Source organism: Bos indicus, chromosome 10, assembly GCF_029378745.1.
Source record: "Bos indicus isolate NIAB-ARS_2022 breed Sahiwal x Tharparkar chromosome 10, NIAB-ARS_B.indTharparkar_mat_pri_1.0, whole genome shotgun sequence".
Taxonomy (NCBI): Eukaryota; Metazoa; Chordata; class Mammalia; order Artiodactyla; family Bovidae; genus Bos; species Bos indicus.
In genome coordinates this window covers 100,192,577-100,206,762 of record NC_091769.1, presented here as the reverse complement: position 1 = coordinate 100,206,762, position 14,186 = coordinate 100,192,577, and the positions used below count along the sequence as shown (strand labels likewise).

At 44.9% G+C, this 14,186-nt stretch overlaps 1 protein-coding gene across 20 annotated transcripts in view; it reads left to right on the top strand.

Moving 5' to 3' along the window:
- Positions 1-4,861: 4,861 nt before the first annotated feature.
- The window catches only part of EML5 (EMAP like 5), a 160,965-nt gene continuing 151,640 nt past the window's right edge, over positions 4,862-14,186 (top strand). For 10 of the 20 annotated variants that reach the window (XR_011569047.1, XR_011569046.1, XM_070797980.1 and 7 more), the window contains exon 1: positions 5,884-6,157. Coding sequence is in view for 15 of the 20 variants with exons in the window: in XM_070797980.1 (XP_070654081.1) it covers positions 5,961-6,157 (197 nt within the window). In the remaining 5 variants the exon portion in view is untranslated. Of the gene's footprint in view, positions 4,981-5,883; positions 6,158-14,186 lie in introns of those variants that run through there. The other 10 variants (XR_011569048.1, XR_011569049.1, XM_070797978.1 and 7 more) reach the window with 2 other exon arrangements.

The following is a 14,186-nucleotide window of genomic DNA, read 5'->3' as shown; positions in this document are numbered from 1 at the left end:
AAGTTCACTGCTTAAATTTAAATAACCAACAACATTTCCTTTTTCCCACCAGGGATTTTCAGGGAACTCAGTAGTGAGTTAGCAAAATATTCTTATTTAAAAAAAGCAAATACTTGTGACAAAGAGAAATTGTGTATGCCCTTGTCCAGGGAACTCTACACAGGTGGTTTTATGTCTTCAGAGCGACTTCTCAAGCCTGAGTTCCTTCTTCTTAGCAGGTGTCAGAGCCTACCCTGCAGTCCTCTTCTCTTTATTCTTGTCATCCCAAGCCAAGGACAAGCTGTTGAGTGTGGCACGTATCCCCCATGCTTGCTCACCTTCCCTTTCTAATTTTTGGCTGCCCTCATTACAAGAGTTTTGATGGAAGATATTTTTCACATACTGAAGTATGGCAAAATCATTCTGGCTTATATATGATTTAACTTAAACCTTATGCTAACTAGAACAGTCTGCTTTGAGCATCACCGACTCAGTGGACATGAGTTTGGGTAGGCTCCAGGAGTTCGTGATGGACAGGGAAGCCTGGTATACTGCAGTCCATGGGGTCACAAAAAGTCGGACATGACTGAGTGAACTGAACTGAAACACGCATTGTACATCTGCTTTAACCATTAAAGGAAAGAACTTTTTATGGAGAATAAAATGGAGGTTCTTTCAAAGACTAAAAATAGAACGACCATGCGTGCTTGCGTGCTGAGTTGCCTGAGTCACGTATGACTCTTGGCGACCCTATGGACTGTGGCTCACCGGGCTCCTCTGTCCATGGGATTCTCCCGGCAAGAATACTGGAATGGATTGTCATGCCCTCCTCCAGGAGATCTTCCTGACCCCAGGGTCGAATCCATGTCTCTTATGTCTCCTGTATTTGCAAGTATGTTCTTTACCACTAGCACAACTTGGAAAGCCCAGAATGATCATATGACCCAGTAACCCCGCTCCTAGGCACGTATCTGGAGAAAACCATAATTCAAAAAGATACATTCACCCCATTGTTCATTGCAGCAGTATGTACAATAGCCAGGACATGGAAGTCACCTAAATGTCCATCAACAAAGGAATGGATAAAGAAGATGTGGTATACATATACAACAAGTTTGATGGCAGGAGAAGAAGGGAACGACAGAGGATGAGATGGTTGGGTGGCACCACCGAATCAATGGACATGAGGTTGGGCAAACTCCTGGACATGGTGAAGAACAGGGAAGCCTGGTATGCTGCAGCCCGTGGAGTCACAAAGAGTCAGACATGATTGGACAACAATACATATGCAGTGAAATATTACTCAGCCATAAAAAGGATTTGCAGGGATGTGGATGGACCTAGAGACTGTCATATAAGGTATGTCAGAAAGAAATAAAAACAAATATTTTACATAATGCATATGTGTGGAATCTAGAAAAATAGTACAGCCGAACCTATGTGCAAAGCAGAAACAGACAGAGATGTAGAGAACAAACTTATGGACACCAAGAGAAAAGTGGGGGGATGAACTGGGAGATTGGGATTGACGTATATACACTACTATGTATGAGATGGGTGACTAATGAGAACCTACTGTATGGCACGGGGAAAAAAGGTACAATCTGTTTTTAGGGCATATATTAAGTTAACCTTAAGAACACATTTCAATATACAGTGGTGGCAGTTTAGTCATCTCTAAGTCTTGGCCAACTCTCTTGCAACCACAAACTGTAGCCCGCAAGGCTCCTCTGTCCATGGGATTTCCCAGGCAAGAACCTGGAGTGGGTTGCCCTTTCCTCTCTAGGGGTTCTTCCTGACCCAGGGATTGACTTTGTGTCTCCTGCATTGCAGGCGGTCTTCTGCACTGCAGGCAGATTCTTTACCACGGAGCCACCAGGGGAGCCCCTTCAGTATACAGTAGGTGCATACAAACACCATTTGACTCCACTTATATGAGGTAACTAGAATAGTCTTATGGCAGAAAGTGAAGAGGAACTAAATAGCCTCTTGATGAAAGTGAAAGAGGAGAGTGAAAAAGTTGGCTTAAAGCTCAACATTCAGAAAACGAAGATCATGCCATCTGGTCTCATCACTTCATGGGAAATAGATGGGGAAACAGTGGAAACAGTGTCAGACTTTATTTTGGGGGGCTCCAAAATCACTGCGGATGGTGACTGCAGCCATGAAATTAAAAGACACTTACTCCTTGGAAGGAAAGTTATGACCAACCTAGATAGTATATTGAAAAGCAGAGACATTACTTTGCCAACAAAGGTCCATCTAGTCAAGCCTATGGTTTTTCCAGTAGTCATGTATGGATGTGAGAGTTGGACTGTGAAGAAGGCTGAGCACCGAAGAATTGATGCTTTTAAACTGTGGTGTTGGAGAAGACTCTTGAGAGTCCCTTGGACTGCAAGGAGATCCAACCAGTCCATTCTAAAGGAGATCAGTCCTGCGTGTTCTTTGGAAGGACTGATGCTAAAGCTGAAACTCCAGTACTTTGGCCACCTCACTCGAAGAGTTGACTCATTGGAAAAGACTCTGATGCTGGGAAGGATTGGGGGCAGGAGGAGAAGGGGACGACAGAGGATGAGATGGCTGGATGGCATCACTGACTCGGTGGACGTGAGTCTGGCTGAACTCCGGGAGTTGGTGATGGACAGGGAGGCCTGGCGTGCTTTGGTCTATGGGGTTGCAGAGAGTCGGACACGACTGAGCAACTGAACTGAACTGAGAATAGTCATATTCATAGAGTCAGAAAGTACATTCATAGATGCCAGAGGCAGGGGTGGGGAGAGGGGATGGGGACTTAGTTTTAAATGGGAACAAAGTTTCAGTTCAGGAGAGTAAAAAACTCCAGAGATGGATGATGTTGGGAGTTGCACAATGTGAGTGTACTTGGTGCCACTGAAGCATAGTTAACTGTGATTAAAATTGTTTATGTTATGTGACTTCTATCACAATTAAAATGTTTAAAAATAAAAACAAATAATTGTGGTTCAAGCATCCAAAGTGGAGCTGGGTGGCTATTGTGGATGTGGTTTCCTGTATGTTTCTCCATCCCTGAGAACTTGAATTTTCTGAACTGTATCAGTTTCAAGGACACCACCAATCAGTCTCAAAACAATATCTGCTAGCTACTGTCAGCCAGAACCTTATGTTCCCAAGGTCTCCCCTTGTAACCAAGCAACCATTTTGAACCCAATCAATCCATGTTTGCCAAGAACCCTTACTCCTTTCCAGGGCCAATCCTAGTACTTGACAAACAATTTATGTAATTTTAGTTTTTGCCCGTATAACCCTTCTCCATTTTGTAGACTTTTGTTGTTGTTATTCAGTCGATGGTGATGGACAGGGAGGCCTGGCGTGCTGCAATTCATGGGGTCGCAAAGAGTCGGACACGACTGAGCGACTGAATTGAACTGAACTGAAGTCATTCTGACCCTTTGCGACCCCAAAGACTGTAGCCCACTTACATCCTCTGTCCATGGGATTATCCTGGCAAAACTACTGGAGTGGGTAGCCATCTTCTTCTCCAGGGGATCTTCCCAACCCAGGGATTGAACCTGCATCTTCTGTACTGCAAGCGGATTCCTTACCGCTAAGCCACCAGGGAAGCCCTATTTTGTAGTCCAGGGGAGTACAATTCAAGTGCTTATTGGATCTGTGTATCCCAGGCTATCGTCCTCAGTTTGGCTCAAAACTTTTCTATTTCTATTACAGATTGGTTTAGTGGCTAAGTCGTGTCTGATCCCTGAGACCCCATAGACTGTAGCCCATCAGGCTCCTCTGTCCATGGGATTTTCCAGGCAAGAACACTGGAGTGGGTTGCCATTTCCTTCTCCAGGTATAGATTGGTATATTGATTATTTTCATTGACAGTTTTATAGCTAATCACCTGGGAATAGAATAAGAAGAATTTAAAAGCTGGGAAATTTTATGAAGTGCTGACAGTTTTTCCTGCATTGTAGTTCCTCACTGTTTTGTTAGATGATTATCGTGAACTAATTGGATTCCATTTCTACTTTCAACCTGCCTGGTGGAGTTCACCAAATCTGCTTACACGTTCATAGTTTACTTTCCATGACACTGGTTGAAATTCTTTCCTCTGAAATAGCCCTCCTTTCCTGTATGTCGACTAGAAGTCATAGCCAAAACTGAAAAGGTTTCCTCTTGTCTTAAATTGGTAATTTGCATCTTTGAGGAAGCAGAAATAGGGTAACATTTAGTCCAAGGTATGGATGCCATCTAGGAATCATCACCTCTTTCTTAAAAATATGCTAGTTTATTCTAGCTTTTTTTTTTTTTTTAAGATTTCCAAGTTTTGGTATTTCCCAAGGAAATAAAACACTGATTTTTTTCCCAGACACAGAAGACTCATACTTGTGTTTTATAAATTATTTTTTCTTGTTGTAAATCTTAAGAAAACTCAGTAGGAGAGGAACTGATCTAGAACTCATTGCTTCCAGTATTTGTGCTTACAGGCTCATTCTCCAGTGTCATTAAGACTGAAGACATCTTCATCACCACCATTAGAGAAGTATCAAAACAGTTGCAGTTCAAAACAGTTCTCTAAAAAAACAAAATCAGGTACTATTGCTGCTATTGCTGCTGCTGCTGCTGCTGCTGCTGCTGCTGCGTCGCTTCAGTAGTGTCTGAGTCTGTGCGACCCCATGGACGACGGCAGCCCACCAGGCTCCCCTGTCCACGGGATTCTCCAGGCAAGAACACTGGCTTGGGTTGCCATTTCCCTCTCCCGTACCATTGCTATTTATCGAGTAATAGGATCTGGCATGTGATTTTACGATTTAAATTCTACTTTTAGCTTTGAAAATACCATTGCTATTTATCAAGAAATAGGATCTGGCGTGTGATTTTACGAGTTAAATTCTACTTTTAGCTTTGAGGTCACGTATACAAATAAGAAAACGTGTATTCAGGAAGTCAGGTTTTAGTCCCACGCAACGTCTGCTACAGCGAGCACTATGAAGCGGCCAGAAAAGCGTACACACGCACCAGGTAAGAGGAACAATTAAACAGGGAGGTTAAGATCCTGGTGTTGATTCTTCCACGCACAAGCGTAGTCCTGGCCGAGGACGAGGCCCTGGTGAGACCTACAGGAGCTCTGCGGCAGCAGGGGACAAGGGCGACCGAGAGTCCGCCCGGAGCCGGAGCGGGATGCGATCAGGGCAGCCGAGGTCATTGGTCCTGGCCGAAGATAGCCGAGCTAGAAACGTGCAGCTAGAGGGAGAGCAGGAGAACCAGGGCCCAGAGACTGTCCCGGGAGCGCCCCCGCTGGGAGGGGCGGGGCGAGGCGCGCGCGGGCGGCGGGGGCCGGGGCCGCGGGTCTGGGCTCGGGGGCGCGCGCACGCCGCGGGTCGGGGGTCGGGGCGCGCACGCCGCGGGTCTGGGCTCGGGGGTCCGGGGGCGTGCGGCGCGTGTCTGGGCTCGGGGCGCGCGCGGCGCGTGTCTGGGCTAGCGGGTGGGGGAACGCGCGGCGCCGGTCTGAGCTCGGAGAGCGCGCGCACTCCGCGGGTCTGGGCTCGGGGGCGCGCGCGGCGCGGGCCCGCCGAGCTGTGGGACGAGGCCGCGGCGGGACGCGAACGCCGCAGGGGGACCGGGGCGGCGGTGGCTGAGGAGTGGAGACGGGAGGCGGGTCCTCGCTCGCTCGGCTCACGGCTTGGGCGCTGCGGGCTGAGGAGACCAGGCGGCCGAGGCGGCGAAGGGAGGGCGCGCGGCAATCCCCCACCTCACCTGACGGCCGGCGGCGCCCGCGGCCCTCAGCATGCACCGCGAGGCGAGGGCTCCCCTCCCGCCCGTGGGCTGAGGCGGCGCCGGCGGCGGCAGGGAGAGGCGGCATGCGGCTGCCGGGCGCGGCGTAGAGAACGCGGCAGGCGGCGAGTGCCGGCCGCCGGGGGAGGGCTCGCTTCGCCCGGCCGCCGCCGCCTCCCGCCGCCGGGCGCCCGAGCGGAGCGGCGCGGCGGGCTGGGCGCCCCGACATGGCGGCCAGGAGCGCCCCGAGCTGCCACCTGCGGCTCGAGTGGGTGTACGGCTACCGGGGCCACCAGTGCCGCAACAACCTCTACTACACGGCGGCCAAGGAGATCGTGTACTTCGTGGCGGGCGTCGGCGTGGTGTACAGCCCGCGCGAGCACCGGCAGAAGTTCTACCGGGGCCACAGCGACGACATCATCAGGTACGCGGCCCGGGGGCGGCCGGCGGCCCCCCGCGGCCCGCTCGGGCAGGGCGCCGCGCCCCAAAGGGGAGGCCCGGGGCCGTCTAGTCCCGACCCTGCCCTCTGGGCACCGGGAAACCGGCCCCCTTTCCCGTCTTCGTACCCCGAGTCTCCCCCTCGGGTCGCTGCGATGGCCCCAAATCGGGGGTCCTCCCTTCTCCCTTCCTCAGATGAGTGCAGTGTACCGAAAGCTGCCGTAGGTTGCATTTTTACCCCTTGAAATCTCGTCAGAGACTGCTTATTAAACGAATTCTTACACTGCCAGAGGGAAGTCCTTTACCTAGTAGAGAACGCAGAAGAGTCCCGTAAGCGCTAGGCTGGTCCCGGGGAGCGCGCCGCGGGTGGCATCCTAGAGGGCACTCGGCTCTTGGCCATAATAACTAGTTGAGGTTTCAGCGCCTGCTGTTATAAGCAGATAGAAATACCGGCAACCTTCCCGCAATTCATCGGACTTTAAAATTTGCACACCTGAAGGCAGTTTGAGGGTAAGGATTGATTCAACCCATCCACACCCCACCCCCCCACAATCATTTTAGGTGCTAAACTAATTCTGATGTCCATTTCTCTTGTTTCCTTTTTGGTAAAGCACTCCTAAATAAGTTTACTTTTTTTTTTTTTTTTTACTTAAATCACAATTTTGTCTACATTTTAATTCTTCTTTGACCGACATCTTAAAGTTGGTCCCAGTGCTTGTTTCCATTTCTTTAGTGAGCGGTGTATTTGAAATAGTATTTTCCATCAGTGTCTCAGCAGAACTTTTGTGGCAAATGAAGTTAAGAGCAGCAGAGATTATTTTAGACTGTTGATTATTGTCTCAAGCACAGCATATTTGTCGTTGATAAATAGAGATGTGTTTTAAAACATTTGAGACCGTGTGTGTGTGTTTTTAAGAGATCCTATGATTGGGTTTGATTACTCAGTTTTATCCCCATATCTGTGTTCCACAGGACTTAAACTGTGCAATTAAAACCCATTTGGTATCATGGTTTGATGTTTTGTAGGCAAAACACTCTGGTACTTAAATACCATAAATAAAGATCTGTTTTGCATGTCTGCACATTTATGCGAGAGGGAGGGAGGCCTAGGACAAACAAAAGGTAGGGCAAGATAGAATAAAGAGCAGAAACCGGTTGTGGAATAGGAAATGAGGCAGTGTTTGGGGTTCAGTGTGTGTGTGTGCTTAGTCAGACTCTTTGAGATCCCATGGACTGTAGCCTGCCAGGCTCCACTGTCCGTGGAATTCTCCAGGTAAGAGTACCCGAGTGGGTTGCCATTTCCTTCTCCAGGGGATATTCCCCCATGCAGGGATCGAACCCCGGTCTCCTGCACTGCAGGCAGATTCTTTACCATCTTGTGTGTTACTCACCCCAAGAGTAGAATTTACCCCAGTTCTTTGTCTTTTTCCCTGATCCTTTCCAGTTTCTCTCTTTTCCATGTATTAGGTCTCCGACAGTTCAGGGGATAGTTAAGTTTATCTAGTTGAAACAGCCTTGACTGGAGCCCTCCTCCAGATATTCAGTCTGTTAGGTTCCTTTAGTAGGTGGGGTAGGTAGGTGTGAAGGGTGTTGAGGTGCACTTCTGTTGTTTTTACTCCTTGGTAGTTGAGAGTAATATGGTATGAAGATCTTCTGAAACTAGATACAATTTTTTTTGATGGGGTAAATGATGCTTTGTTTATTCTTCCAGCAGTAATTTGAACCTATATGTCACATGGCTTGAATTTTTAAAATTGTGTTTCAGTAAACGGCAAGGAAGAGATGCTTTTGCTTTCCTTTGGTGTACATAGTTGCATAACCATACATGTAGTGTCTCAAAATGTTTCAAAATGACAGATTAGTCTAATTTTTGCCTTAATTGGATACTTGCTTGTGACTTTATGCAAATGATTCACCCTCAGAATAATTTATAACAGTAAAAAGTTTGCTTGAAAATTGCCATGGCAATTGCATCCTGAAATTGTGGCACAAATTTAATACAGTACTAAGACTATAACTTAGCAATCAAAGAGTTCCGGAAATTTTGTTTCAAGCAATAGTGGTACGCTTGCCTGGAAAATCCATGGACGGAGGAGCCTGGTGGGCTGCAGTTCATGGGGTCGCTGGGGGTCGGACACGACTGAGCGACCTCACTTTCGCTTTTCACTTTCATGCATTGGAGAAGGAAATGGCAACCCACTCCAGTGTTCTTGCCTGGAGAATCCCAGGGATGGGGGAGCCTCGTGGGCTGCTGTCTTTGGGGTCACACAGAGTCGGACACAACTGAAGTGACTTAGCAGCAGCAGTAGCAAGACTGTAACTTAGCAATCAAAGAGTTTTGGAAATTTCGTTTCAAGCAATTAATGATAGAAATCATTCTTGTTTGTGAAAGTTCGACGTTTTCAAATTTGTTTCCATTCAGTGTCTGAAATACAGGTATAGTTACTACTGTAATTTTTCAATTATGTCACAGCAGAAAATGAAATTTTTATAAATGGTACCATGGTGGAAAACAATGTTGCTGTAATGTTACCTTATTAATAAAACGTCATTGCTGTATTGATCATCTGTGTTGTTTCCATATTTGCTTGAAACTTAGGTAAACTTATTAAATATAACTTAGTCTGAATGTAAGACTGTACCAGACTGAGCAAGTCATTGTCTTTAGGTTTTAAAAATGTAAGTGCCGTATTGGTTGGAAAGACAAAGGTAATGATTATTTGCTTTCCAGTTCTGTCATCTTACTACATCTAGCATTGCCAGCGGTGGTGCCACGTGACTTTATCATTTTGTCTGTGTTAACGTGTAGTTATCTTACTTCTTTTTATTAGATATGTATGTATATAGTGTTCTGTCCTTCAGTTATATTTATTTCAGTATTACTGATTTATATAGAAATTTGTTTCACTGTCAGAATTTTAGTCACTTTTTTTTCTTAATTTGCTTTTTTTTTCTGTGTCCCAAGTTATATTGATAAAATTATCTAGTTATTAAATGTTTGTTACAGGTTTAAGAGTAAGTTATAGACTACTGGCAGTTTTAATATAAAATGCACATCTGTAGCCTGGTCTATATTTTGAAACTTTTGCCAGCTGTCTTCCCAAAGGATACAATAGCTTTTTAAATTAGTTTCTCCAGATACCACCCATCAACACATTTTTGACAAGTTTGTATTTGAAGTAGTGGATGTTACTGATAGTTCTCAAAACATGTATCACCACTGAAGACCATTAATGGAATGTAGTTAACTCGGTGCATTTTGGTACTACTTTCTTTTTTCTTTAGACAAAATGAAAGGTAGAGCAGCTGGTGAATTGTGGCAGGTGGTGCTCTTAGGAAAAAGTACTGATCAGGCTTCACCATAGTCTAGTGAAAGTGGTTTCTAACCACTCTGTACTCATAGTATGAAAACTTCATTTATTCAACACAAGTCAGAATTATTGTTGGAAAAGTGTTTTGGAATGTGTGATGTTTCCATGGTGGATCAGTGTTTTTTGTGTTTATGGGTTGAGGGTACCAACTTTCTAAGGTCTGGCGGGAATTACCACAAGCCCACTTGTTGTCTACTTAATGTTTCCAGATATATGGTCAGTATTTCCCAAACCTGACTGATCAGCAGAACCATTTAAGGAGCTTTTTGCCATTTTTTAGCCTTTTCATGACATGTACTAAGGCACCCCACTCCAGTACTCTTGCTTGGAAAATCCCATGGATGGAGGAGCCTGGTGGGCTGCAGTCCATGGGGTCGCTAAGAGTCAGACACGACTGAGTGACTTCACTTTCACTTTTCACTTTCATGCATTGCAGAAGGAAATGGCACCCCACTCCAGTGTTCTTGCCTGGAGAATCCCAGGGACAGCAGGGCCTGCTGGGCTGCCGTCTATGGGGTCTCACAGAGTCGGACACGACTGAAGCGACTTAGCAGCAGCAGCAGAATCCTCTAGAGCTGGATCCCAGAAATTTGTTTTTCACACAGTGCCCCCAGATGATTCTGTTTAGGAAGCACATTGCCAGTCTGTATCCCAAAACATGCATGTGTAGAAGTAGTAAATAAGCAGTTTGAAAAATGGGTAGAACTCCTTCCTTCAGACTTGATTCCAGAATTTTCTTAAGCATTGTGTAATATTCAGAAGCTGTACTTCAGAAAGTATTAAGCAACATACAGATTTAGTAAAATGTCCCCATGTTTAAGTAACTAGAATTGGTGGTCTTAACTTTCACAGACTATATAATAATTTTTTTCTGTAAGATTTCATTTTGTGTGTTTGGATATCAAAATATTTATGGTTGTTTTTCAAATGCTGCATAGTTTAAGAGGTAAAATTAGCATGTTTTCAGGCAAAGGTTGGAATTATATAGAATAATAATTCAAACTATCATAAATGTACCTTAAGTGTATATTATTAGGGTAAAAGAGAAATTTTAGATTTGTATTATAATTGTTTCCCTTTTTATTTTATGATGTCTAATATATAGATAACTAATAAAATATATTTTGGATATAAATTAAGGAAAACATATGGTAAATAAATCCTTAGAAACTATTAAGAAATAAGAATAGTTCCTTAGAAACTATCAGCTTACTGTTCCTTCAAGGCTTTTCACTCATCCAAGAAATATTTATTGAACTCCTTCTTTGTGCAAGGGTCTCAGCCTGAAGGTCTTAGGAGTTAAACCCTGTCAGTCAAGTGTAAGATTCCTGTGTGTACCAGAGATAGCATTAGTGTATCTGGGATGTGGTATATGCAGGCGTATAACAGTTCCAGGGATGTGTCCCAGTGAGTGGAACACCTAAGCAGGCTGGGTCTTGAAGGACAACAGAGAGGCACAGTCATCAGGGGAAGTGAGCGAAGGCATAGCATTCTGAAAAGAGGTGGCGTCATATGCAGTGGTTCATGTTAAGAGAAAATAACTGAAAAAGTCATCTGTCCTCACTGTCTTCAGCTCTTTTTCTCCCATTCAGTGTTGGCTCTATTTTATTTCATCATTGCAGCTCTTGTCAAGGTCACCAGTGACCTCCACAGTGCTCATCCAGAGGTCAGTTCTCTCTTCTCATCGTTTTTGATTTATCATCGTCATTTGCCACAGTTGGTTATACCCACGTTCTAAAGACACTTTCTTAAGTGGTGTCTGGGACACATATTGGTGTAAAAATAGGTATTTCTTACTTTACTTAGTCTTTCAGCAGATATTTATTGAGCACCTATTCGTATTTGCCAGTGGCTGTTTTTAGCACTAGAATTACAGCAGTGAACCAAACAAGTGAAATCCCCAACCTTCATTGACACTTTATGTACTGGGGGGAGATAATAACCAAGGTAAATTTCACATTTATGCACATTGAATTATGTATTTGGTATGTACATATATATTATTTTGTATATATAGTGGTGTGTGTGTGTGTGTGTATATATATATAATATGTAAGGGCTAGGGGAAAAAAGCAGGAAAGTGAGACACAGACTATTGGAAAGAGTTTAGGTAGAAGTTTGGGTAGGGGAGCCAGGAAGGCCTCCTTAAAATATAAGTGTAACGCTTGAGTGGAGCCGTGGAGGTGAGGGACTGTGCCGGCTGGCTGTCTGGAGGGAATGGCGTTGCAGGCAAAGGGACGTCACGTTTAAAGGCCTGAAGTGGAATGCCTCGTGTGTTTGAGGGGCAGTAGGAAAGTTACAGTGGCTGGAGTGCAGTGAATTCCCACAGAGATGAGCACAGAGATGAGGTCTGGTGAAGTGGTGGGGCAGATTGTTTAGGACTTTGTGGGCTATTGAGAAGATTTTTTTGCCTTCCTATCTGAGGGAGATTAGAAGCCATTGGAACAATTTAATCAAATTAGTGACCTACTTTGAGTTAATGGTTTGACAAAGTCACTCTGGATCCTGTGTTGATGAAAGACGGAGGGAGAGGTGAAAGATGGAAGCAGACAGACCACTTAGGAGACTTAGAAGAGATGTTTGTGGCTTGGGCCAAAGCGGTCATGACAGGAGCGCTGAGAAACCACTGGATAGACTTTGAAGACAGAGGCAGCGTGATTTACTGGTGGACCAGGTGTAAATTGTGACAGAAAAGATGTCACGAGATGGTTGCAGCTTGGGGCCAGAACACCTGAGAATGGAGTTGCCCGTTAGTGAATTAGCAAAAGCTGTGGGGAGGGCAGACTTTCTGCTTTGGGAGAAACGGACGATCATGAGCTGTTTTAGATACTAATAGACAACCAACCAAGTGGGCTTGTACATTAGGCCAATGGAGCATACATATCTATAATCCAGGGAAGCAGTCTGCGGTGGGTTAAGTTTGAGTGTTATCAGCATGTAGGTAGTATTTAAAGCCATAACCCTGGATAAGATCACCGAGGGAGTGAGTATAAAGAATCTGAACAATGAATTCCTGTGGCCCTCCAACATTGAAATATTCAGAAGATGGAAAAGAACTGACAAAACAGTGGCCAGAGAGACAGGAGAAAACCAAGAGAGTGTAGAGTCACGGAAACCAAGTTAGAAATAGTGTTTCAGGGAGAGGAAGTGGCCAGCTGCATCAAGTCAGGTGAGTAGCACTTCACCTTAGTGGAGATGTTAGCTGTTTTGCAATAATCACATTGTGATCATGACTGTCGAGGAGACTGTGTACGGATGTTTATATGATTAGGGGAACAGAGGGAGCAGAAAGAAGTCATCAGAATGAGTCATGTCATCACAGGTGTACAGAACTGGCCTCCTTCAGGGTCTTTCCAGCAGCTTCTGGTTTGGTTGATTATTTTTAAAATGGCACATGGCTGGTAGCTCTAGATACTTGCTGTTCAAAGATGTAGTCCTTAGACCATCAGTTTCAGCATTACCTAGGAGCTCATTAGAAAAGCAGATCTCAAACCCCAGGCCTGCTGAATTAGACTCTGAATTTTAACAGCATTCTCAGGTAGTGTTATGGGTTTGAAATATTAAAATTGTGGGTTTTGATATTAAAGTTTGAAAAGCATACTCTAGACCAGTGGTTTTCAGTGCTGGCCTTTAACCAACACATTAGCATTACCTGGAAGCCTGTTAGAAATGCAGATTGTCAAACTTCATCCCAGACCTGATCAGAAACTCTAGATGTGGGGCCCAACAGTCCACTTGAGTTACCTCCATGTGATACTGATGTATTCTGAAGTTTGAAAAACATTGCTCTAGATTCTTGATTTTCAATCCTGGCTGCGTACTAGAATCACTTGGAGAGTTAAAGCAAAGTAAAACCACCAGTGCCTGAGTCTCATCCCTAGAAATTCCAGTTTAATTTATTTATGATGGGTCTCAGGTATAATTTCTTTGTTGCTGTTTGCGTCTGTCTTTAAGCTTCCTAGATGATTCCAGTAAGCAGCCAGGGTTGAAAACCACTGCTCTAGATATAGAAGTAATCCATGGTGGTGGGCTGGGAAGTCAAACTCAAAAAACTCCAGGCCCACCCGAATTTATTCATTTACTATTATACAAGATCCATTGGGTGAGGAAATGGCAGCCCACTCCAGTATTCTTGTCTGGGAAATCCCATGGACAGAGGAGCCAGCCCAAGGGGTTGCAAAGTGTTGGACACGACTTAGCAACTAAACAATAACAACAAATTATATCACAGTATTGATCATTTGCCAAGTATTAAGACCTCTTTAAAAAGTCTGGGCCTATTGCCCAAGGCATATTTGGAATTTTTTTTTTTTTTTTCCCATCAAGAAAAGCAGTGATTAGTAGTAGGGTTTTCCATTAATGGATCTGCCCGGTGTCATCAGTGGCTGAAAACATGAAAAGACAGATATCTTGCATTGTCAGTCCAGAAAAATGCTAACAAACTGGGGACCCGGAAGGTTCACTTAATGGGCAAAATCACGTGCATCCTGGACAGCACCAAGTGAGGTGTGACCCAGTAGTTGATTTCAACAGACTGGCGGATCAGCTGCAGTCAGTTTGGCTCAGTGGTTTGGACCATGAAAAGCCCAAGAGTGTCTGTAAATAAATTTCCAATTTGGAGCCAGAGTCTGCCAGTCAGAAATA